This window comes from Rhipicephalus sanguineus, chromosome 10, assembly GCF_013339695.2.
Source record: "Rhipicephalus sanguineus isolate Rsan-2018 chromosome 10, BIME_Rsan_1.4, whole genome shotgun sequence".
NCBI classification, from domain to species: Eukaryota; Metazoa; Arthropoda; class Arachnida; order Ixodida; family Ixodidae; genus Rhipicephalus; species Rhipicephalus sanguineus.
Window position 1 is genome coordinate 57,415,771 of NC_051185.1, and position 26,451 is coordinate 57,442,221.

At 42.8% G+C, this 26,451-nt stretch overlaps 1 protein-coding gene across 1 annotated transcript in view; it reads left to right on the top strand.

Annotated features, from left to right (window-relative positions):
- Positions 1-16,037: 16,037 nt before the first annotated feature.
- The window catches only part of LOC119371910 (protein bicaudal D-like), a 41,639-nt gene continuing 31,225 nt past the window's right edge, over positions 16,038-26,451 (top strand). Inside the window, 3 exon segments of the mRNA XM_037642368.2 lie at positions 16,038-16,410; positions 18,308-18,448; positions 22,321-22,545. Of these exon segments, the coding sequence (XP_037498296.1) occupies positions 16,180-16,410; positions 18,308-18,448; positions 22,321-22,545 (597 nt within the window). The 5' untranslated portion in view covers positions 16,038-16,179.

The window sequence follows — 26,451 nt, forward strand, 5'->3', positions numbered from 1 at the left end:
GGCTGCTGCTCCTTTTCCCCTGAACGTCAGGAGCAGAGCCAGGCAGGCTCATTTTTGAGCTTATCCTGCGCTCATGTTCCCCGCGCTGGTGGGCACCGCGCTGAGTGAATGCGCAGTCGGAGTATCTCCTTCGGTGGACGGCAGCAGAATCGGCTTCATTGCGCTGGTGGGGTCCCTTGTCGACGGTGCTGAGGGAACGCCACAGCTCGCCCAGTCGGCTGCTCACACGCTGGTTGCCTTCGTTCAGCTTCTCGGAGGAGACCGATCGCCTCTTCTCCTGTGCAAACTGCGTGAAGGCGTTTGTAGGCGGCGGAATCCGTGACCAAAGCTGATGGCTGTGCCGCACGACTTCGCTCGTCGATGGAACCGCCATGGCGGGAACGGAAGCCACGTCAAGCACCGCCGTCGACGTTTCTGCAGCTGATGAGATGTCTGTAAACAACGGTGCGAAAGACTCTTCAGGCGTGCCGGTGGGACCTTTGTTGGAACCGAGCCAGCGGCTGATAACGATGGCAGATTTTCGCCGGGAGAGTCGTCCTCAAACTTCAGAGAGAATCCGCCCAGTCGGAAGGACGTCTTCTTCTTATTCTTTTTCTTCTTCTGCTTCCTTTCTCTGTAGCGCATCGCAAACCTCTACGGCGTTGTCAGACTCGAGTGGTTCAAATAATGAATATAAATTCATTCGAAAATTTGAGAAAATTGATCACCTCAGTCAGACTGATGGAAAGATAAGAATAATATAACAAACTTTATTGAGCACCAGCACCACCTGGTGGAAAACGAGCAATAGTCGTGGAATAAAAATAGATGGAATCAAAGGAACAACACAAAACTCTAATGAAAGATAAATAGAAGATAGAAAAGAAAGAATAAGAACACTCAAGTAAAATATGAAAAGAAGATGAAGTACGACGGCAATGAAATATCAGCAAGAAAAAAATCTGCGATTAATAGGGAACCATAACAAGAAAAAGCGAAAACAAAAAGTAAGGAAATAATGAAAAATAAGAAAACAAAAAATAAGAAGTAGATCTAAAAGAAAAGAAGATAAGAAGCAGAATTAGAAGGGGGAAGTAATGAAATAGGAGGGTACATAGAAGCGAAAAGAAAAAGCAATTGAAGAAGAAACGAAAAGAACGAATAAAAAGGAATAAGAAGGACAAGCAACACTGAAGGAAGAAGACAAATTACAAGAAAAAATTCAGGGAAGCAGTTAAGACTCAAAGTAGGAAGAAAAGATGCAGCGAAGCTAACAGAAATAGAATCTTTAAGAAGCAGAAGAAGGAAAAGCCACGAATAAATGAACAAAATTAAAGTACTAGCGGAACCATTTGGTATCGATCAGAAATACTCTGCGGCATCGAAAGCTTTATTTCGACCAGTCACGAGCGTCCAAGCTACGAGTGAGGAAAAAATGGAAATAATCAGATGGAACCCTCGTTTCCAAAAGAAAATTTCAGGTCTTCTTATTCTTAATAGTGAAGCTTCCAATATGACCAAAATAAGTTATCTTTTATTTCTTCTTCATTACAAGAAATTTAGTGACAGTAACGATGATTATGATGATTCAAAACATAGCACGAACCCCCAGTCAGTGATGGGTCGAAAATCAAGGGATTTTTGGCTATATTCACTTCTAACGAGTTCAGGAGAACAAGTTTGAAAACCTAAAGTTATGAATAAAAGAAGACTGTGCTCTTGCCAAGCGCGAACCATCAGGTGGATGGACGATTATATTTAAGATGAAGAAGTAGAGTTCTCGCTGAATAGTTTATAGCGAAAGCAACAATATTACGAATAATTGCCGACAAATACGACACTGCCTAAAGCGAAATGTCATCACAGCTCTACACGTATTTCAATTTGGCGATACATTGAAGAAAATAATTTCAGGGAGGCATGTATGTGCGTACAGTTACATACAAACCTCATTCTTTTTATTTATTTTTTTATTGTTTATCTTGTTGTGTTTTTTTATTTCCTGTTTCGACGGCGCGCACTGCAGGGCAAAAGAAGAAGACCATCGCGTGGTTTCAGGCTCGCGCTTGGCCCTTACTGAAATTGCGCTCTTTCCTGTCTCCCTTCTTCTTTCTTGCTGGTTGCGCATAAGGGCGAGAGTATGAACCAAAGTCTGCAAAGAAGCGAGCGAGGAATTCGACAACATACATTAGTAGTAATCATATCTCCAATCGTTCAACGATGCACAGCCTGCAATTCATGAGATGCACAAGCCTGTGCAACCGCTTGTGATGAGCCAGTTATTGAACCCTTCTTACGGGACTCAGCCTCCCTGCTTTTTCCTTACGACGTCTCTCTTTCTTTCTCGCGCGCCGTATTAACGCGATAGCTTTAAAGAGCTCGTTTCGCAGACAATTCCGGCGTCGGCGTCAGCGTCGTTGGTTGTAAGCGAAAAATCAGCGTGTCCGCGAGCAGACAGGTGCAAATAAAGAAACAATTAAAATATTCGGTTGAAGTGGAAATCGAACCCAGGAGTCCTGCGTTGCAAGCAGGTGTGAAACACTGAGCCACGCCCGTGCTTGAAATTGTTCGGAAAAAAAAAACCTTATATGAATGTTATGTAGTACGAGGAGTGTCCCTAACGGATCTAATATTGCGCGGCAGAAGCATGGAATCGCACCAGGAGTCAAAATACGTGAATTGCGCAGCGAATGGTTTGTTTGAAGGCACCCCAATTACAGAGCGCACACGCACAATTAATTATAATTATCACCAAGAGCCTCAACAAAGTGTGCAGCTGTGCAGGGCGCGTGTCGCCTTATATACGGACGCATAATGGTCACTTCGCGCATTTGCAAGATGAAGAATTGCGGTGTAGTGGGCACTTCGCTAGCGGGTTTGCAGTAAGTATTCTAGGTTTAGTTTTAAAAGGCCAATGTAACTCGCACAGACATTCCTTACCATGCGGCACGGTTGGGGTGTCCCCGAGAAGCGAAGCCAGGCTAGCGATAGGGAAGTTGATGCGAAACGGGGCCAACGTTGAACGGGCCCGATTACCCTATCACGTTCTACTCTTGAGGCGAAGTTCAAGCGTCTCTTCAACGTTTTATCTACCATCTTCTATATATTTACCTTCGTATATATCTATTGCCCATACTCTCTCCGCTCTAATAGCCTCGATAGACCACTGATTTTCTTAGGTAAACATGAAATCTGAAGTTCTGTGGGTATGTCATTGGTAAATAATACCATGATGCAAGACGCCACTAGAAGAATACCAATATTTCTGCTAAATAACCTGATGTTAAGTGTTGACACAATTCATCACAACCAGTCTGAGTTCGACGACTAAATGTATTCCAGCATTCAAGGGAAAAAATTGTTAAATCCCAACTCGGAAAACCGAAAGCACCCGTCTCAATCATAATGTGTCACTTTTTTCCATAAGACGAATGACACGCTTTATCAACCTATTAGAACACGGTCATGCATAATGCCAACTCTGACGTGACTATATATATATATAATATATATTATTTATATATATATATATATATATATATATATATATATATATATATATATAGATATATATATAATATAATAGCGATATTATATATATATATATATATATATGGTCGTGACTGGGAGACAATTCACGTTCGCCAGTTTTGATTCATTTGACAGCCCTCGCACATAGATCAATTTACAGCAATTATATCACAGGGAGGGAGACCATATCCATTATGGTTACCCTCTGCAAGGCCTTCTTACGTCAGGTCTCATACACGCACAGGGGCCATCAAGTCAACTTGTCTCACCAACGAACAGAATAAAGCTTTCGAATTTTCTAGCAGTTCAATACATCACCTCGAAAGATAGACTGTGTTAACTTTTCTTACGCATATAATACTATAGACTTTGCTCTAGGCCAGCAGATGGAACCCGAACGCGCCCCTCATCGACTTTAGACCTCTTACGCGTGACACCTCAGATGGCGTAAATGCCTTATTCAATAACTAAGAACACCAGGCAGTTTCTTCCGTCACTCTCGTATTCTTTATATAACCAAAGAGCCCACAAATTACATCAAGATGTACATCATTACGCTACTAAACGTTCAACGCATACTGATGGCCTTCTACGTCGGAGCCGCCAGCTACCGACTACGATGGCTGATGTTCGCTGGGAACGCCGTGAGTAGAGCCAGAGTGTTAAGGAGGCCCTCCTGGTCGAATGATGTGCTGCCTAACGAGGAATCATCATTGTCGTTCTCCAGGCTCGTAGGTGGTGGCATATAATAAAATATTCCGATATATCTATTTTACAATATGGTAGCCACTGCTATATAAACGATGGTTGTGGCCCCTTCACTCTTCGCTCCACGTTGGACCAGGGTCGCGTTACACCTCCTAGGGCCGTGCGAGCCGTCACTGTGAACAGGACGTCGTCATCAGCCCAGGGTACGGCGTCCACTGATCAGCGCCCTAAACGCGATCAAGTGTAGCACTGGTTGCACGGCGGTTGTACCTCAGCGGTGGTGGCGACAGAGGCGTATGCATGCTGCAACTCCGGTCTGCCTCCGCCCTGAAAGGAGCTCGCGGAAGCGCTGGGCTGCTGCTCCTTTTCCCCTGAACATCAGGAACACAGCCAGGCAGGCTCATTCCCGGGCTTATCCTGCGCTCATCTTCCCCGCGCTGGTGGGCCCCGCGCTGATCGAAGACGTAGTAGGGGTAGATCCTTCGTTGCGCGGCAGCAGCTTCGGCTTCATTGCGCTGATAGGGTCCCTTGTCGATGGCGCAAAAGGAACGCCACAGCTCTCCCTTGCGGCTGCTCACACGCTGGTTGTCTTCGTTCAGCTTCTCGGCCGCCACCGATCGCCTCTTCTGTGCAAACTGCATGAAGGCGTTTGTAGGCGGCGGAATCTGTGACCGAAGATGGTGGCTATGCTACACGTCTCGGCTCGTTGATGGACCTGCCATGGCGGGAACGGAGGCCACGTCACACACTGCCGTCGCCGCCGCCTTCTGCTGCTGATGAGATGTCCCGTAACAGACACGCGAGACTCCGTCGGGTCGTGCTGGTGGCCCCTGTTGAAAACCCAGCCAGCGGCTGACGACGATGGGCGGACTTCACAGGGAAAGTCTTTGTTTGTCGTCCCAAAGCACAGAGAAATACTCGCCCTGTTTGGAACGACGAGGTTCTTCTTCTGCTTCTTTCTCCGTATCCCATCGCTTACTAACCACTATGGTGTTTTCCAATACTCCAGTGGTTATAGGAATGGACATAGATTGGATATCTCAGTTGCGAAACATGTGAAATATGCGAGAATATGAATGACAAATTAAACTATATTATCCAGTAGCAACGACTGAGTGTAGAAGAAGGAATAGACGTGGAACAAAAGTGGAATAGAACAAAGCAAAAATATAAATTGAAGGTATAGAATGAAAAAACATATTAAGGATGACAGGTGTGTTATTATTAGGAAAGACGAGAATAATTAAACTTGGCAACAAAACAAGGGGCGATAAAGTAAGGAGGAAAACAGGGAGAGGAATAAGAAAAAAAAATAAAGCAAGAAAGGCAATCCGAGAAGAAGGAGAAAACAAAAAAAGAAGTGATGTAAGATAAAGAAAAAGGAACTAGAAGTAAAAAGCAGAAGTAATGAAATAGAATTGCATGTATAACGAACAAAAGCAAAATAAAAGAAATGAAACAACATATGACAACGAAGCCGAAGAAAAGAAATATCAAGGAAATTTTGGCCATTCCCCCAGAGTGGGTATGTGCCCTAGAGCTGAAGAGAAACAAGCAAACAAAAACAAAAGCAACGCTGATGGAAGCAGACAAGCACGAAGAAGAAGAAAAGAAGCACACGCAAACTTGGCCAATCATCCAGAGTGTGTATGTGCCATAGTGTAAGGAACAAACCAAACAAACTACTAAGACACAAAGTTCAAGAAAAGCAGCAACACATTAACAGAAGCGTCATCGTTAAAAAAGTCGAGCCTCACTCACTTTATCACTTATAGCATTTTCTGAAAAGGCAGACTCCCTTCACTTTCCTTAGCATTAATGCCGGAGTTTGGTTTAGACCAGTTTACAGAATCCGCAACAGATATCTCATCGCATTGATTCATTCAAACCGTGACCATCCCGACGGCGTAACTGTGTTATTCTATAAATAAGGACAGTCACGCAAGTATTCGAGTTTGCATTCTTTATTTCACCATAGCGTTTATGAATCTACTTGGCGATTCAGCATTCTAACGATCATTAAACGTGAAAACGTGCGCTGCTGGCCGTCCACTTGGGGGCCGCCAGCTACCGACTACGATGACTGACTTTCTTCAAGAACACCGTAAACGGAGTCTATAGGCTCTCCAGAATGCCGTCCTGGTCAAATGGCGAGCTGCCCACCGGCGAATCATCATCGTAGTCGTCCAGGATCGGAGCCGACGGCTGATAAAAAGTTCGAAATATGTCTTTCCACTTGTGAGATATGCCGCTATATATGCGGCGGGTGCGCCACCTTGTCTTTTCACGCGAGGCAGGGGTGCACGTGGCAGGGCCGTGCCGCCGAGCCAGCGATGCGGTGGTCGTTGGCCAAAGAACGGCGTGTCCTGTCGAGCGCCCGATGTAGACCACGGGCAACCCGGTTGCAACGACGATTGTTTTCTCAGCGGCAGTGATGATGGCGGCTGATGGCTGCTGAAACTCCAGGCTACCCACCTCCACCCTGAAGAAAGGACAGGAACCTGGGCTCCTACTACTTTCAACCCTTCGTGCTTGAGCCTCGCATGCACTCCTGTTCTTTGCGCGGTGGGCCCTGCCATGATCGAAGACGTAGTCGGGGTATCTCCTTCGGTGGACGGCACCAGCTGCGGCTGCCTGCGCTGGTAGGGGTCTTGTCGGAGGCGCTGAGCGAACGCCGCACCTTACCCAGGCGGCTGCTCACACGCTGGTGTTTTCATTCAGCTTCTCGGCGGCCACCGATCGCCTCTTCTCCTGTGCAAAACGGTATGAAGGCCTTTGGAGGCGGTGGAATGCCTGACCACAGCTGGTGGTAGTGCTGCACTTCTTGCCTCATCGATGGACCCGCAATGCTGGGAGCAGACGACACGTACACACACCGCCGTCGCCGCGTCTGCTGCTTTGCGCTGGCCGTAACAGAAGGCCCTGAAGGCTCGTGGACCGGGCGCCTGCTCGTGGGCCCCTGTTGAAACCACCAGCCCTATGGTTGGCTTTAACCAAGGGAGTCGTTCCGTGGAGTGCGGAGAATCCGCCTTGCTTGCTTGCTTGCTTGTGCCCGTTTGTTGGCTCTTACCCACTACGGGGGATCGGCCATGAAACCGGCGGTTAATTTAATAATATTTTTTAAGAATGAGGAATAAATAAATTGCCGCAGGAATAAACGAAATTTTAAGAATGACTAGTCGATATGGAATAAGGAGGAGAATAATACCACAATATGAGAAACAATTACCGAATGAATGAAAGGAATTCTGGAGTATCAAATTTTGTTAAGGAATAAGTTAGCAGGGAATTCTTCGTGTCTCACCGAGAAATTCGCATAGGGCTGAGCAGACGTTCCCGTTGCTGAAGCCAAGAGAAGACGCCCCAAGGGAAAGAATATTTTGAGAATTCAGATTAATTCTTAAGTTTCTGAATAAAATTTCGAAATGCTTTTTTCTATGCCTAATGAATCGACGGCAGGTAAGCAAGAAATGATCAATGTTTTCAGATTCCTGACAAAAATAGCACATAGGAGATGGCACCAGACCAGACCTGTATAAATAAAATTAAGTGGGGGTATCCGGCATCGCAATTTTGTAATAGCCACTTCCAGTCTTCGAGTGGGACACCATTTATTATTCCAGCCGAATGAAAGATGACCATATTCGGGAACTGGTAATTTCATACTTTTGACATCTTGAGTTAGAGAATACTTCCGAAATCTCGAGTCAGTAATGAAAAGCTGTATCAGGTACAATGGACAAAATAGGACCACCCAGAGACCACCGCGCGAGAGTGTCTGCCATCTCGTTTATTAGTATGCCACAATGACCTGGGACCCATACCAATCGCACGGTATTCAAATTTTTTGGGATTAAGGAAGTGAATGCATTTAGAACGGGAGACTCAGAAGCAGTAGAAGATAAAGATGTACATACTGTCAGCGAATCAGTAACTATAACAACTGATGACTCATTCACTGGTAGTTTTCGAAGGGCTAATATAATTGCGAGGAGCTCAGCTTCGAATATGGGAGTATAATCTGGGAGGCGCAAGGAGTACGACCATGATAAAGCCTCTGAAAATATGCCCACTCCCGCTTTCTCTTCGCGCATGGATGCATCAGTGGCAATTATGTTATTTATGCCCAATCGAAGTAAATGATCCTCTAACAATCCTATTAAATATCTTGAAGGTAAAAGTTTGGCATTAGATGGGAAGATATCATCAAATTCAATTTTTGCTATGGTCGATGATTTATCGTTTGCTACGATGTCGCGTATGTTAACATTTAATGATTCTAGTTGGTCCTGTACGAACAAAACTTGTGGTTTATATATTCGAGACCAAGGCTCATTAAAAAACGTTGACGATTCAGCTACGAATATAAACTGTACTCGACTTTGTGAGGACGCAAAAATTTTTAAATATGTTTTGACGGTGAGAATGCGGAATCTGCAAACTAGAGTGGGGATTCGGGCTTCTAGGTATAGAATACTGTTTGCTGTAAATTTTGGTACCCCTAGACAACTTCGAAGGGCCTCTCGCTCTATGAGAACCAGGGGATGAAACTTGTATGCAGGCCCCCCTGAGTATAGTATGCAACCAAACTCTAAAATTGGTCGAACATACATCCGATAAATCATAAGTAGCTTGTCTCTGCGTAGCCCAGAAGGGTGGTGACCAAGCTTACGTAACATCCCAACAGCGCGTGTTGCCTTACATTTGACGTGCTCAATGTGTCTGCGCCAGCTGAGTTTTTCATCATAAAAAACTCCTAAATATTTGACACAGTCATTTTGGGGAATTACTTCTTGGCGATACTGAAGAGAAATTCTAACTGGAGCATTCAATGGAAAAACAATCAAGGAACTTTTGCTAACGTTTAGAGTCATTCGAATTTGTTCAAACCAGAATTCTAAACTTCCCAAGTATGATTGTAATACTGCATACAGTGAATGAATATCACCTGCCGAAGCAAAGAATGCAATGTCGTCTGCATATACATAAACTGTAACGTTATTGTTCAAAGGAATTGAGCTTAATAGAATATTGAATAAAACAGGGGAAAGAACTGAACCTTGAGGGACCCCTCTAGATTGATCATATTTTGAGGATGATAAGCCACGTTGGGAACAATAAAATTTCCTACCGTTTAGGAACTCATACAACCAATTGATAATATATCCCGGAAAATTCAAGTTTTTTAAGGAATTGAGCAAGATGACATGTTCGACACTGTCGTACGCCTTAGCCAAATCTAGAGTGACTAATGCTGCCAATTGCCGCTTGTGGCGAGCAAGCTTAATACGTCCCTCTAAATCTACATGTGCATGCCATATGGAGTATCCAGGTCTAAATCCTATCTGACATGGGCTCAATAACGAGTTATCTGCAATAAATTTAATGATTCTGATGTATAATACTCTTTCAATTAATTTAATTACATGCGAAGTTAATGCTATAGGTCTTATATTATCAATATGCATACCTGCTCCTTGTTTCTTAAGCAAGGGAATTATTTTTGCAAGTCTCCAGTCTGGAGGGATCCAACCATTTCCAAGTGAGTGATTTACAAGATTAAGAAGGTTCTGAGGAGACACATCAAATAATATTTTAACATGCCTGACGTAATACCGTCAGGACCGGGGGTTGAATTCGGGAGTAACTGAACAGCATGCGCCAGTTCTTCTATGGTTACGTCAATGAAATCATTCACATCTTAAGGTTTTTTGGAATTTTGTTTGTAATTGAGAGGCAAATCGCTGTTTTAGTCCCAATGCAATATCATCTAATAAATCAGCCAATTCTTTTGGGGTTGGAACAACTGATTCTACGTTAATAGGAGAAGGAATAGCCTTACGAGATCTAAGAAATCTAAAAAGAGCTTGTTTATTCTTGCTTTTAGATAGAAAAGTATAACGATTTTCGTCATGTTTAGCTTTAGCTTCGGAAACAATTCTCTTAAATTTAGCTTTGGCATATTTATAATTACTCCAATTAGTAGGATTCTGGTTAATTAAAAGTTTTTTCCATGCAGCCTTTCTGCGCCTGTACTCTCGATCACAATCAGAATTCCACCATGCACTTACAGACTTTCCATTTGTGGAAGGTTTCGTAAACTGTGATTTTTTCATAGTGCTTTTTAAAACAGAACACAAACTCATGGCTGTAATTTCATTTTCAGTGTTAGTCAGAGAGGATAGCGTTGACTGTAAGCTTTTTTAAATTGTGAGTAATTTACAAAAGTGTGCGATTGACATTCCGTTGGGACCAAGGGGATATTAATGTCAATAACTACGGGACGGTGATCGCTGTTTGTTGCAGCATCCACCACAGCCCAAGAAGAGATAAAAAGGCTTGAGCTGGCGAATGATAAGTCTAAAACAGATCTCGTATTACATCGAATAAATGTAGCTACTTTAGAATTTAAACAAGTATAATTGTTTTTACTTATCCAGTTCCACAATAATTTACCGGGAGAGTCTGTGCGGTAACCCCAAGAGACGTGATGCGAGTTAAAGTCTCCTGCAAAAAATGTGTTTGGTCTACAAAAGCTCTGAGTGATGTCAAGAATACCTTCATCTTGTACGCCAATCGGAAAGTAGCTGTTAACAATAGAAAGTGGAGCACAGCCTGGTATAGCTAATTCCAATACCAAAACTTCGTGTTCGCCCGATATTGACTGATAAGCAACTTTCGCTTTATGACAAAATTTTGCCGATATAAAACACGCTAATCCTCCACCTCTAGAGTTCCTGTCCAAACGAAAACATTTATAATTCTGTAAATGAAAATTATGATCCGATGACAGCCAAGTTTCTTGTAACAAAATTACGTGAGGGGACTGTTGGGAAATAAGGTATAGTAAATCTGTGGTAGCAGACAGTATAGACCGGCAGTTCCACTGAAGAACCTTAAGAAGACCTATTTTGATGATAGGCAAGCAGCCGCAACTGCTTGATCCAAAATACTATCTTTTAAAAAATCATTCTTGTTCAAGGGTTCCTTCACACACTTTTTTGATTTAGAATTAGAAATCTGATTCTTGTTTGAGGGTGACCTATTGCGTTTAGGAAGTCTAGCATCCATATCCATATCCTGAATCTCTTGTGAGCTAGACTCAGACAGACATTCTTGGTCAGTGCTTTGGGTATTAGAAGGTCGTTTATCCTTATGTCTGGCAGCATCTGATTGAAACGCAGAGGAAGAATGAATTACACTGAGAGGATTCTGCATACTTTTGGCTAACTGTTCCGAAAACCCATTCAACTGCATGGATATTACTTGTGCCAGAGTTTCTGATAAATTCAATAGGAGTTTTTCTAGGGACTTTTCCACTGCTTTTTCTACGATTGAAGTAATGGACTGTGCCACTGATGTATCCATAGCAAGAGGCTGACGGGCTGTAACTCCTGCATATCCTTGGGTCCTGCTCTGAACTTCAGCTAGAGCTTCTCTGCGCGAACATCGCCTTCTATCAATGACTTCGAGAACCTGCATTTCTTTAGCCCTAGCAGGGCAATCGGGGTGGTCGGCCGGGCGATTAGTTTGGCACAGGCAGCATGTCTGGATATCAGATTTGCAGTCGTCAACACTATGTTCAGACCCACATATACGGCATCTGACATTAGAGCGACACCCGTTAGAGCTGTGACCATATCGCCAGCATTTGCTACATTGCAGAGGTCGTGGAGCAAGGGGTTCAACCCTGTAGATTAGGGGCCATGCCTTTATCTCTGATGGACGCGATGTTCCTGCAAATGTAGCGATAACTGTCTCGGTGGGAATCCGCACATTATTGGATTGCCTGTTACAGCGGTAGACTGACACTACCCCTGCATCTGCAAAAATATCCAAGATTTCCGCCGGCGTTAGACTAGCATCAACTCCACGGACTAGACCTTTGCAACAAGCAAGGTGGGGAGGAATGAAGCAGCTCACCGGATGATTGGCAAAAGAGGTACACTTTAGAAGGTCTTGGATACAGGCCTGGTCTGGTGAGCAGCAAAGAATACCGCCGCGACCAAACTGCCGGACCTCAGTAATCTGGAGAAAGTGAGGGGTCACCGTGCGAAGCTCGGTCTGGATGGCCTTGGGGTTCTTCATCCGAATAGCTCCACCATTCGTCGGCACCAAAGCAACGGGAACGCTGTTGATTCCGCTACGCAGAAAGAGCTCCAAGGGTACATCCTGAGAGGGAATAGATGCAGACCAGAGGGAAGCCCTCTGGCCTGGGGATGAGACCGACATCAAGAAAAACCTGAAGCTACAATGAAATGCGCGAAAAACTCAAAGCAGGCAATAACCACAAAAGAAATATTAAAATAACCGCCGGTTACAGAACCTATAAAGCCCCCGTAAGCGACTTCACCAACGTTAGAACGAGCCTGGACACGCTGGACCGCTCCTGAACTGAACGCGCTCCTAATTTATCTTCTTTTTCTTTTACTAACACGACTTGTACGGGAAATGGTGGTTGTTCTTGTTGTTGTCCTCTACGCGCGGTACATGCCCAATGCAGGGGATTATCTGGTTGATTATTGTTCAACGGCGTTTGTCTTTAGTGAAATAGCGCAACTTACTCGATCTCTCGTCGACGGTTTTACGCATTAAGAAAGAGATCTCTAGAAACACCGTTACGCATAATTGGATTAGATTTAACACCTTCAAGTTTACTATTCATGGGTGCATTGACCCCTGGGCACAGCGACGGGCATATATGCGAGTCCGTTCAAGGTTTCATAACACGGTCAGTGAGATTTACGCAATAACCGCGAATCCAAAACTTATCATGTGGGGGTGCCCTAAGCACCCGGCTCCCCCGTCCCTCGGAAAAGCATTAAATAATGAGGAGCAGTGAATGGCTGCCTTGCGTCGCATGAAGCCCAACGTCCAGGAGGTCATCCTGGGTTGGGCAGAGAGGGTTGCGGATGACTGCCGTGTGTAGCGACCTCCCCTAACTCTGTCCCTTTGCCCATTTCCTTTCAAAAGGAAAAAATAAAGTTTTTACCTACCTCATAATCAACCAAAGTAGGCTCCATTATATTAAATGAGAAGCATTTCTTAGCGAACCCAAGGCACTTTGAGCGTTTCTATCTACGTATCTATCTATCTAGCCACCTACGTCTGGGTGCTCTCGTGATCGCCTTCTTAGCTTCATGTAGACCAAAATTGGCATGGGAGGGTAAGAGGTTTTGACGAATAAGACTGTCTTGGTCATGACATGAAAAAAGTCACAGTTTCGCCGCAAGCGCGAAGCCATGAATGCGATAGCAACAAATTGTAGTGTTTTACGAAGTCAGGCTGGCAGCTAACACTTTTGTATCCGATCTCGCGTAATTACAAAACGCTGGTGTAAGAGAATATGGCCGCTCCAGGGAGAGATACTCTTTCCGCATAGTCACTTCGCGCTGAGAGCGCTGCACGTACAAGGAGTATACGAGCCGCCAGCTGATGGCTCCTGAGATAGCGCGCGCCAGCTACCGCGCCCTTAGAATCAAAATCCAATGTTGCTGCTCGAGCGTGTACAAAAGTACACGTGTACGTTCGAGTACACGTGTACCGCAACGATTGCTAACCTGTGCATGCGTGCTCAAGTTTCTTTCTTTCGTTTGTTTGTTTGTTTGTCTACGAGTGTTCCATCGCCTGCGATAGTGAGAGAGCGTAATATTAGGACCAGTTCAAGACCAGTGGCCTCATATTGGAACCAGTTTGACTCCAGTTCAAGACCAGTAACGTTCTACTGGAACCAGTGCAGTACCAGTTCAAGACCAGTAACTTGAACTTCCTGTTGGGACCATTTGAAACCAGTAACCGGCCAGTTGACTTTCAACTGGGACCAGTCGACACAAATAGAAACCAGCGGAAAAATTATCTCCTGGGAGAGGATAACTAAGTTACTTTATCACCTTACTTATTTTGTGACCACAACAATTTATCCACAAGTGTGTTCTGCTTACCTCTTATGTTTCTATTGGAATAGACCTTATATTGTATAACGTGTATTTAACTATGCTTGTATTTATGTATTTATTGCGTATTGTTGTACTATCTGCTGTAATATATTGCTGTAATATATTGCTGTTTTGTATGTATTACTATTTTAGGTTATCACTTTATGTTACTTTGTGAACGACTGTTATTGATTTCATTTTCTTATTCCTGTTGCTGTAACCCCCCTTTCCCTGCCTTGATCTCATATGAGATTGGCAGTATTTCTAAATAAATAAAAATAACTGTGTCTTCCTCTCCGTGCGTGTCGTTTGCACGATGTTTCGTTGCCCGGTGCAGTTATGGTCACCTGGACCGTTATTCTTACCAGAAGCCAGTATACCCTTCGCTGGATGGAGTATCTAGGCGAATTCTCTCACGGTGGGACACCAATGGCTGTAGGTGAAGCATATATTTTCTTCAAAGTTTGTAACTGACTATAGGTAATACATTCTGGAGCGCCTGTCGCAGGGGACAAGTTTCAGCACGCAGTTTTTCTTGTGTTCAAGCATTACTTTGTTTATTACTCCGCAAGAGCCACCTCGAAAAGGACTAACGGCCGAGTGGAGCGATTCTTTCGGCTCTGAACTCATTTACTGCGACTGGAGTCTTAAACCACAGTGCCCACAACCATCTGATATATGATGCCTACTTAATTTCCTTCTAAAACAGCGTTCAGGGAACGGTAACCCAGCGGTAATTGTTGAGAACTGTTTAGGAAGAGAGAGCCACGAATATTCGAACAACGCTCCACTATAAACAATGCACTTATTAGCACGGATTTTACTGAAATAAGTTGAACTTTCCGCGCATTGATGATCTCTTGCTCTGTAGATGACAATGCGTTTTTGTCTCCTTTATGAAGAGATATATGGCTCTACATTTCGTAGGTAAAATATTGCATTCTTACTCAGTTAAAGATACACAGTTAAAATATTTATCTGCATTTGAACTGGCTTTGAGTGGCATTAACATAAAGTGGCTTAAATTTGAAATCAACTGAACAGTAACTGGCTTCAGATCGGCATGGTTCACTAATAACTTGAACAGAGAAGAAATATCATATTTGGTAGTGGCGAACGGTGTAAAGAATACTGTTTTGAGAATTCGGTCGATACATTTGAATCAACCGAATCGATTAGTCTAACTGGGTAATACAAACAAAGTAATTATTGTGCCACAGTACTACAGCTAGCTGTACTAGACACAGTACCAAGTACGGGGTGCCCGAATGTCATTGACCGCTTCAAATTTTGTTTTTAAATGATGAAATGATCAATGAATGTGGACACTTGTAACGAATGGGCGGTTATGAAGGACTTTACCGCAGTTTATTACTGACAGAGTGCACAGTAATAACTTGCTAAAATATGTTTCTCGCTCATGTCAATGCTGGGTTTGAATATTCGCGGTTGTACGGCGGAGGATCCCGCCATCCGCGCCCGTTTCTCCAGTTCCGCTCATCCTTAAAGACACCAGTGTGTACTGCGACTACAATTGCAGCTAAAATATACACTGCGTAATCTTTATTGTAGCTGCGGCTCGTTATCAAAGCTGCTTATGTGTGCAGAATTTCAGGAAAAAGGAACTTCAACTTTTCGCCATTAGGCGTCCTTCACCATCGCCTCACCGAACCGAAAACGCACCATGCAAAACCTTCCGACAAAGTACGTAGTGCGTCAAGACGTCGTGATACCTTATTTTTTATCAATTCTACTTAAGTCATGACTAAAAATAAATCGAAAATCCTTCTACATGTGCATATATACTGACGCGTAGCTTTGGTAGTCGTTGGATTGCGACTTTTGCCGGTGTGTGGATGAGGAGCTGGCGGAAGGATACAATGCCACTTGCATTTTTTTTTTCTGCTGTGCCAAGATGGAGCCGTGCGAGACTTTCGCAGCGTTGATGTGAGTCCCCCATGGGTGTGATTTCGCCCGCACGGGGTTTCGATCAACGTCTCACGCGCTCCGGAAACACTTGACCATCATGGAAACCAGCGCCGGACTCAAGGACGGTGACGTACGGGCCGAAAATGAAGCTCTCAAGCTGGAATTGGAGCGGCTCCACCGCGAGCTCGCCCAGACCAGCCACGAAAAGATCCAGTCGGCACAGTACGGTCTCGTCCTGCTGGACGAGAAACAGGCCCTGCAGCAAAGATGCGACGAGCTCGAATCCATGTACGACACCACCAAGCACGAGATGGAAATACTTAAAGAGGTAAGCGCACGGGAGTCGTGACGCATGGTGCATCTATCCCTTTGACGTGAGTGGTAGGCGTGGTAACCGGTTTTGCACGAATTCACGACGCGATCGCGGATTTTTTTAGCGCCTTAGTTCCGCCTAACATTCCCCGTAACCTCGCGCTGAGCTTTCCATTCATGCAATGTTACACGTGGATGCAGTGATGCTTGCGCGAAAGTCGGGTGTATTAGGGTTAGGCGGCGCTACCGGCTCCTTTAATTTCTTTCCTCTTCCAATATTTAGCGATTTTGCGTTGGCGATTCTGCGTGAAGGTCGCGTCGTCGATTCGTTATTAGCCCAAGAAAGCTTCGGAGTTCCGTTTTGAGTGCGTAGGCGCGTTGCGCCGATTACAGCGCCAGCATTTGCACTTGATTTCCGCCACGGCAGGCAGTTACCCGGAAAAAAAGAAAAAAAGAAAGTTAGAGGAATGGAAACAAGAACTAAGTTTTGGCGTACGCATCTCGTTGTTAATAGCAAGTAGGGCTCCCGTTTGTTATCTTGATTTGTAGTTTCTGTGCGAGGGGCCGTAATTAAGAAGCGGCGCCCGAGTTTGCCCGAGAGACCGCTTAAACTCATCTAGGTCGTGTGGTGGTGTAGCCAGCAACTCGTGACGCGTTGACACCGAAACCGTAATGTTCCACGCATTCTTTCGCGTTCCTGGCGGTGCACGATCCTTCCTGTGCAATAAGAAAAAAAAAATAATAAAGGAGAACGAAAGTGATGAATCTCGCTGCGTGTTTGAAAGCTAAACTTAGTGTTCCAGAACATTTTATGAACTGTGGGCGATTGCTTCATCTAGTATCGAATTTTACGAGTTCATATTCGCTTGCTCATTTAAGCTTCTCTTAGAACTTTAGGGGAGAATGAGTGATGGAAAGAGGAATGGCTGTCAAACCAGGCCAAAGACGTGCACAACAACATGCTTCTTGCATGCAGTACTCATGACATGATAGCAAATGTTAATGCTGTAAAGCGCTGTCGCCTATGCCACTTTTCAGTCATTTGCGTCCATGTGTTAACATTTCTAGAGCCAGTATGCCATGGCAGACTTCCTGATACAACTCATCATAAATTCGTGTTTAAAAAAAATTAGTTCTACAAGGACAGGAAAAATGGCAGAGCAAGTCAACAGTGCCGGCTCACCATTGCCATGTTCCTGAATTGTCCTAGAAATGTTGCTAGACATCCAAACATTTTTGTCTCGCAGCTTATCAGATGGCACAGTAACATTGAATGCTTCTGACTGAATCGTTTCAGCTGGGGACATAAATATTCGTGAACCCTGGTAAATTAATCAACCCTAAAAGAGGCATCTCTTCAATGAAAAAGGACACTAGATTCATTGTATTATTTGTGCACCTTTCCAAATAAATCAATTGTAATAGATAAATCAATCCTGATAAAGCTCAATTGCATTTGAAAGTGTTAGCATGCGACACCTGTATTTTAAAAAGGCAGGTCTGGAGAAGATTCAAGCTTAAGCGGTTTTAACAAACCATAGTGGGGTACCACCTTTTTGGAATAATTGTATAGAACGGGTTCTTGTAATTGCTTTTCATTTCCTGTCTTTGTGCCTCAGTACTAGATGAAAGTAACAATTGCATGAAACCAATAGATGACTTTTATCCACGGAACGTTATCATATTGCATTTTTATGTCAAATAATTATTACAGTTATGATAATTATTTGGAATATATTCAGTACTCATGATTGCTCTTCATTTGCTGTCCTTGTTCCTTAACACGAATGTAGCAACGACGTGAAACCAATGGATGACTTAATTTCCCTTAGTACACGGAGTGTATGGTGCTGTTAAGCTATTGTGCCAAAGTTACGTGCAGCGTGGATCTGACGCTTTGAACTTTTCGACAGGCCCTCGCCAAGGTGCAAACAAGTCAGAAAGTGTCCACAACTACAGGCATTGAACAGGAAGAGAGCCTTCTGCAGGAAACTGCGACCAAGGAAGCTTCACTCACATCGTCTCTCCAGGAATTGGAAAAGGAATTGAAACAGGTAAGGATAGAGATGATTTTAATTTTTGGAGCTTACTCAGGCCATTAGATGATCATTTTCTCTTGCGTGTATACTGACGTCTAAGAAACATGGTGCCTGAACATAGAGTATGTCTGCACAATTGCTTTCGGCATGCAAATTGACCATAACACCATGCGTTTGGTGTCGCAAATGGAAAAACAGTTGGCATTAGATGCCAGTGGTAGCGTCGCTACAAGCACTTCTGTGAAGTTGTGTGTATTTTTGTTTTTAAAGTGTACTTGCACATACCTTTGGTGTTGTCGAAATTGCAGCCACATTTCATGCATGTAAGACTGACACTTCTCAAGAGTGAAGGTTGTGGAGCGCTTATGATATTTTAAAGTTGTTTAAATAAAGTCTGTCTTCAAATGCTGGACCTGGAGTTGTCGGAATTGTCACAGTGCTACGATCCAAAGTGTAAGCTTGCTGCCTGCAGTTTAGCTATATGGCGGAGTGCGGTGACACTACTATAGAAGAAGCAAAAAATTCTGCACAGAACTTTTAGCAATCTTAAGAACAGAGTTGACCATTGTGTTATGACGTCGGGACGCGTACATCTCAATGCGTAAACCAGGACTAGTTTGTAGGCATAGATATTAAAGCCCAAAAGAAAAACGACAAGTCAAAAATGTTTTATCATTACTCCTTGTTTATGTCATTTAGTACGTTGATCACATGTGTTAGCAATTGACATTAGGGGCGAATAGTAGGCTGTGTGACTCAAATCCCACATTTTGTACTTCTTCCTTAGTGATTCTGTACCTTACATTACGTGGGAGTTCTAAAGTTCAGTACTGAGCAATTTATATTGGTTCATCAATCTGTTATTGCACAGGCTTTCCTTAAGAGTACCTCATTTTCAGTGACAGAAATGTGTAGTAGTTAGTGACCAAAGCCAAACTGTATCCCAGCAGTGACTATTCAAGATATAATTTACAGTTATGTGTTTTTGGATGTTTTAGTAGGATGCACTCATATGCATACATATGTTTTGTGATTGTATGTTGGGCTATTTCATTTTCCTTTCAGATAGGACATGATCTTTTAAAAATTAAGGCAGAGAGAGATATGCTATTGCATTTTGGGCATGAAAAAAAAATTGTGTTTTCTCGGGTATTGTAGTTTCGTGATTTACGTCAACCATGTCGCTGGGTCTGTTTCACAAAACTGGAGGAAAATTTGGATTTTGCCAAGAGGGCTTCTTTTAACATGATGACCATGAAATTGCTGCCTTGGGTATCCCGTTATAAATTGAACTTGTGGCAAGTGTGTCAATTTTATTATTATTATTATTATTATTATTATTATTATTATTATTATTATTATTATTATTATTACACATGATTTCAAAAGCAATAGAATGGGATTCCTTCCCCTGGGAAATTAATTTAGCTACCTTAAACACTTTTGAAAGTAATTGTAACACATCACCTTAGTGCGCCGTAGTGCTACAGTTTTTGTACACATGCAGTAGTATCTTATTGCAGCATTCAGTTAATGAGCGTTTGTGTTTCTCACCTGTTGCATTCTATTTTTTTTTTGTACCACAGTAGGTATTTAAAGAAAATTTGTGTACTAACACACAGTGTACTAGTTAAGCATAGTAATGTGATTGTTTGACTGGAATGTAGGAATGACATCTGTAACTGGGGATAATTTAGGAGCTTAGCACTCGCTTATAAAGGTTTTCCATTAGTTCAGAATAAAAGTATCCTTGTGTGTATGTATGGCCTAGAAACTCACATGAATGAATATCTTTATGCATAACCACTTATTGTGCCTTATACGTTGGCTGTCTTTATAAGATACACGAACAGACATATATAAAAGAAGCTGAGGTAGCTTTGGTATTATGAAACCATTAAGCGCACAAAGATGTGAACAAGAAGACGACACACAGAGCACTTATTCCCGTCTTTGTGCGCTTAAGGGTTTCATTTTATTTATTTATTTGAAAATACTGCAGGCTCACTTAGCCCTTGCAGGAGTGGTAACAGAATGCAACATGAAACAAAAAACAATCATAAACAGAAATCGATGAGTTGTACTTTAGAAACAAAGGATTCCACAGTATTACAATGCACAACACTATCAGGCAACTTATTCCACCAAGAAATTGCTGGGGGAAAGAGTGAATGTTTGTGTAGGTTGACGCGGCTTGAAGGCTGTCGAATTGTTTTACTGTGGTTAGTTCTTGATGAATGGGGGAAAGAATGACGCAAGTAACGTGACTTTTGAATTTTGAAATGGTCATTGTACAAAAGATAAATTAATTTAAGCTTTGAAACTGTTCTTCGTTTTGAAAGTGGTTCAAGTTTTGCTTTCGCTAGTAGTTCAGATACGCTGGATTGTCTAGAATAAAGAGAATATATGAATCTGGCCGCTAGTTTTTGTATGCACTCAATTTTATCAATTAGGTGTTTTTGTTAAGGGCTCCAGATTAAGTCAGCATACTCTAATGATGGTCTGATGAGTGTCTTATAGGCATTTAATTTCACATTTGGTGGAGTGTTGCGTAACTTCCTTCGTAAGAACGATAGTTTGCGTTCGGCAGTTTGACAGATTGAGATGTGAGGATCCCAGTTAAGATTGTCAATGTACCAACAAGCTCGGACTCGGCCTCTTATTCAGTAGCTTTGGTGTTTACATTGGAATCATGGATACTTATAAAGCACTCATTGTTTTTCTCTGTGTCTGAAGCTGTTTGGAATATCATCATTGATTTGTTTGTTGGCTAATGATTGGCATTCATGTTTTAATTGATTATATGTGCAAGATATGTTGTAGCTACTTCATGCTCTTCAGCAGTGCTCTGTAATTGGTACAACTTGTACAAGATGGCAACTAAATTGGAATTGGGAAGAAGTTGTTATATTTTCTGGTGGTCTCCGACATTATTGTGTACTGTGAGCCGACTCTGGCAATAGTGGGGTTGTGAATGTGTGGAAATGTTGGCCATTTCATGGAGATGCTGGCCCCTTTCTACACTTTTTGGTGTTCCTGCGTGGTGTACCGAAATTCAATCTCTTCCATTGTTTTCAAGTATGCTGCGTCACAAAAATCAGTGCTCATGCGACATTGTAACGCATTGTGTAGGCACATGAATAATCTTTGTGCAGTATGAAGTCGAGGCTAATCGGATTTTAATTGAATGAGGGCAAAAGCGCACAGGACAAGATAGGAAAGGCAGTGGACATGTTGACTGTGATCTAAATAATCTTATTCATGCTGGCTGTGTGTTAGCTGATGGCTTCAGTGAAAATATTAATACTATAATTAATTGAACAGGTTAGTGATGGTCTATTGTAATAGTGGAATTGGTACAAAATGAAACGAAGTGGCAATTGTAGTGAGAGAGGTATGAAGTGATGACATTAAAAAATTTGCGCGCATGAAGTCATTGCAGTGCAAAATTAAAACACACAGATAAGGAATGCGCTGCCAGACATTACGGTGCTGTGTGTTCCTTTTATGTGTGTTATTTAGCACCACAGTGGCTTCATCAAGTACTAATCAACTAGCACAAGGAGAAGTTATCCTTAGGATTGATTAATACTGCTGGTTCTTCATGAAAGTATAATGCAAGGTTTCAAGGAGAGAAGTCTTTGACTGGCAGTTAGCACTGACGAGAATGAAAAGAAGCATTGAATATCAAATGAGCACACAATGTGCTTGTAAGAAGAAAGAAAAAGATAAGCAGTCTAATTAGTACAGCAAAGTGTCTGTGGCATTTGCTGTGTTCTCTGGGATGCTCGTGGTATGAATGGGCCGTTATTAAAAAGTACAGTTAGTGCGCAACTTGTTTTTAAAACGACCTTCACCATGTCCTTACGATGCTTTTATCCTTACAGGTTCGTCAGGAGCTCAGTCGGGTCCTGGCTGAAAAGGAGCGTCTTCAGAATGAGAACTATGAGATCATGAAGCACGGCGATGTGTCAGACTGGGAGCGCAAGAACCTGCGCTCAGAGCTGAAGGACATGAAGCTCAGGGAACAGAGGCTGCTCACCGACAACAACGAACTCGAGGAAGAGAACATCTCTCTGCAAAAGCAGGTCTCGTCGCTGCGGTCGTCACAGGTCAGTATTTTCTCGGCTCTTCATATGTTCTCGGTGTGAATGTGTACATACCCATCTGATAAACTGCAACTGCATAGGACTGCATGCATTTCAATCTCCATGGTTGACCTAGAATTCATGCTGGTTGACTGTTATTGTGCATTATTGAGGCAGCTAGCATCAGAAAGTGTCACCTGGGTAGCATGGTTGCCAGGTCGTAAAGAAAAAAAATAGCCAAGAAATTAGAAAAAGTAGCCAAAAAGTAGCCATCTTCAGCCAAGGGCAGTAAAAGTAGCCAAAAGTAGCCTCGCATACGTGAGAACAACTGTGATCTTTTGTTTAAATGACTAAATGCAAGAGCCTTTGATGGAAATGTAAATGAGTACAGCATGAACCCTTCAAAATCACATCTGCTAAAATTGAAGTGTAAATTGTTGACTTCAGCAATCATTTCATGCAGGATGAATCAGTTTCTTGAGCTGTTGCAAAAGTGAAACTCTGGTCACGTGTCTTGCATGACTTGTCTTAAAAGGATTAGAAGTATTAGCCTTGTGGCGACAATAAAAATGAGTACTGCACGAGTGTGTTAAAAATCACAGTTGCTGTGACTGAAGCATAAATTGCAGTTATTTTTGCAATCGTTTCTCCCATGATAACGAAGGCCAAGCAGTTAATATTCCCCAGTCGCAGGCTGTACCCAATTGTAAGCAATAACACAATTCGTCAGATATGTGATTTTTGATGTTGATGAGTGCAGAGCGTCCTGGATGCAGAGCGCTTTTGATTGTATCGTCCACTTCTAATTACAAGTTAAAGTCGCGTTCAGCAATAGGTGTCCTCAAAAATGAGGCCCCATGCGACAGTTCCCGCCACCAGAGACCCAGCCACGTTACCAAAAGTATTTTCTTTTGTGTAATGCAAGTGTCAAATTAAATTTGGGAAGCTGGAAAGACACCTTAATCGCCACGCATTGACACCGCATACTCGAACGCCAGTGGCTGCAACATCACAAGATATTGATATTTGGTCGAAATAGAGTGAACAAGAAAGTAGCCAAAAAGTAGCCAGATAACCAAGACGTTTTCTTCTGCTGCCACCGGCCTTAAAAAGCAATCAAACCTGGCAACCCTGCTGGGTAGTGCTGGTCTTCTGTATTAACTATGTATGTATTTGTCTTTACGGGTTTTTGTTTTTGTATTTAAGCACGAGTTAAAAGAAAAGTACAGAGTAAATCTTTTGAGCATTCCAAACTGAACAGGTAGCTCAAAAATGTCATTTGGCGTTACTATTATGGCAGCATTATGGTTTTATACGTATAAGTGCACCCTAAAGAAAGTCAACATGTCCTGTGGTGTATATTTTCACCAGCCAGTAATGAACATGTCTCACTATTTGGAATATCATAGTAAAGAACAAACAGTATTGTACTTTGTAAAACGATAGTAGTGGATGTTTACTAAAAAAAGCCCATGAATCAGGAAGGCAGGAATTTTTAGGCCAGAGCCTGTATCATAGAGGGTGGCAGCTTTGTTGCTGCAAACATTTCTCTAAGTAGACAGACTTGCGTAAAGCATTATGTATATTATTCACGATTTTGTCAGCTATCAGGTTCTGTCAAGGAAAAGCATTTGTATTAGTATTACAGACAAACCTCAATGGTGCAAACATGTATATAATGAGTTATCAGATATAACGAATTAAACCTGTTATAGGTTTCAAAACAGGAGAAAGTGCCTCAGATCAGGCTGGCCGACGTTTCGATAGGGGACCTATCTTTGTCAAAGGCGCCTTGTCATGCCTGGCGTGTTAGTTTTAAGGGGTTAGTGATGACGTCATGTCCAGCGGTGGCGCGTTTCTGAAACCAAACAACAAAGCAGCAGGGCGGTTTTACCTCCTCCCCAAAATTCACAAAGTACCATCCACCGAATTATACACTGCCAATATTCCAGGGCGCCCAATAGTATCAAATAACAACACCCCAACCGAGAGCCTCTCCGAATTCCTTAACCACTTTCTCGGGGACATTCCGAAGACATTCCCGTCATTTGTACAGGACACCCCACACCTACTGCGAATAATAGAAGAGATTAATAGCAAAGGCACACTACCACAAAACGCCATCCTCGTCACACTAGACGTTACCTCTTTATACACGAATATCCCGATCCCAGAGGGCCTAACCTCAATAAAGCAAACTTTAAATCAACATAATGTACAGCATTCTACTGAAGTATATTTATCATTACTAGAACTAGTACTATCACACAACTATTTTGAATTTGAAGAAAATTACTACCTTCAAATACAAGGAACAAGCATGGGCACCCCATTCGCACCCACTTATGCAAACATATTCATGGGAATTCTGGAAACAAACTTCCTGGCTCGCTGCGCAGACAAATCCCACACATACCTTCGGTACATTGATGACATACTTATAATATGGGGTCACGGCAGGGACAATCTAGCTAAATTTACATCATTCCTAAACTCCTTTCTTCCAACGATAAAGTTCACGTCCGAGACCTGAGCTGACTGCATCAGCTTTCTTGACACAACCATATATCTTGAGAATGGTATATTAAAGACAACGCTGTATAAAAAACCATTTGACAAGCAACAATACCTAGATTATACTAGCCATCACCCAAAACATTGTAAACAGGGCATTTTCAGGAGCCAAGCAACAAGGTTACGTCGCATATGCGTAGAGGATCAGGATTACGTAAACAGACTTACTACCCTAAAAGAAACACTAGCAAACAGAAGCCATCCAAACGCGCTCCTTCATAAGGCTTACACAGACGCACTAAAACTAGATCGCACTGAGACACTCAAACCACGCCCTAAAACCACAACAACAACAACGCCTCTTCTCACTACAAAATTTTCCAACGCACTTCCGAACATAAACAACATCCTCGCAAAATACTATCCGATTCTAACAACCAACCAGAAACTTAAAAAAATCTTCGCCAAACCGCCTAAGGTTGCCTACAGATGCAACGCCAATTTTAAAGATATGCTCGTACATGCAAAACTCGCAACAAGAACTACACCAACGTCTGGACCCTGTGGGCGTCCAAGATGTTCTGCGTGCAAACATATACAGCCAGCCACCAACGTAAAAAGCACAGCATCCGAAAACAACAGACGCGCCACCGCTGGACATGACGTCATCACTAACCCCTTAAAACTAACAGGCCAGGGATGACAAGGCGCCTTTGACAAAGATAGGTCCCCTATCGAAACGTCGGCCAGCCTGATCTGAGGCACTTTCTCCTGTTTTGAAACCTATAACGTGTATCCATCCATCGGCTCCCTTCTTGAAATTAAACCTGAAGCATTTATTGTCGATATTGGCAGTTATGACCAACCTATATTTAATATTAGGCATAAGAGCGGTATTTTCTTCGTGCATATGACTATTAAAATGAGGTTTGATTATATTTGTAAGCTGGCATAGTGGCTTAGTGACCGTGTCATTACATTTCTAAACAGAAGGGTGCGATTCCCAGCCGTGGCTAGATTTCAGTGGGAGCGAAATGCAAGAACACGTGTGTTCTTAAAGGGGCATTGAAATGAAACAATAAATTAGTTTAGACTGATAAGTTATGCTCTGAAAACATTAGTGTCATTAATTTCACCATCATATGTTTAATAATACATAAGAAAATCAGTCAAACGTCTCACTTTTTAAATTTCCCGCCGAAATCTCCTATAGTGACGTCACGGATTTCGAAGTGTCTTTTCGCATTTTGGGCATGTGGGCCCAATGGAATTTCCTGAAACTCGATATGCTAAGTTTCTGGCCCCCTCAGAAGACAACGTACATCACTTGTACCGATTAGCAACTACGTAGACCCTAGCAGGCGTCATCAGAATCAATGAAATCGCGATGACTGATGTGGGAACTTCAATGTGACC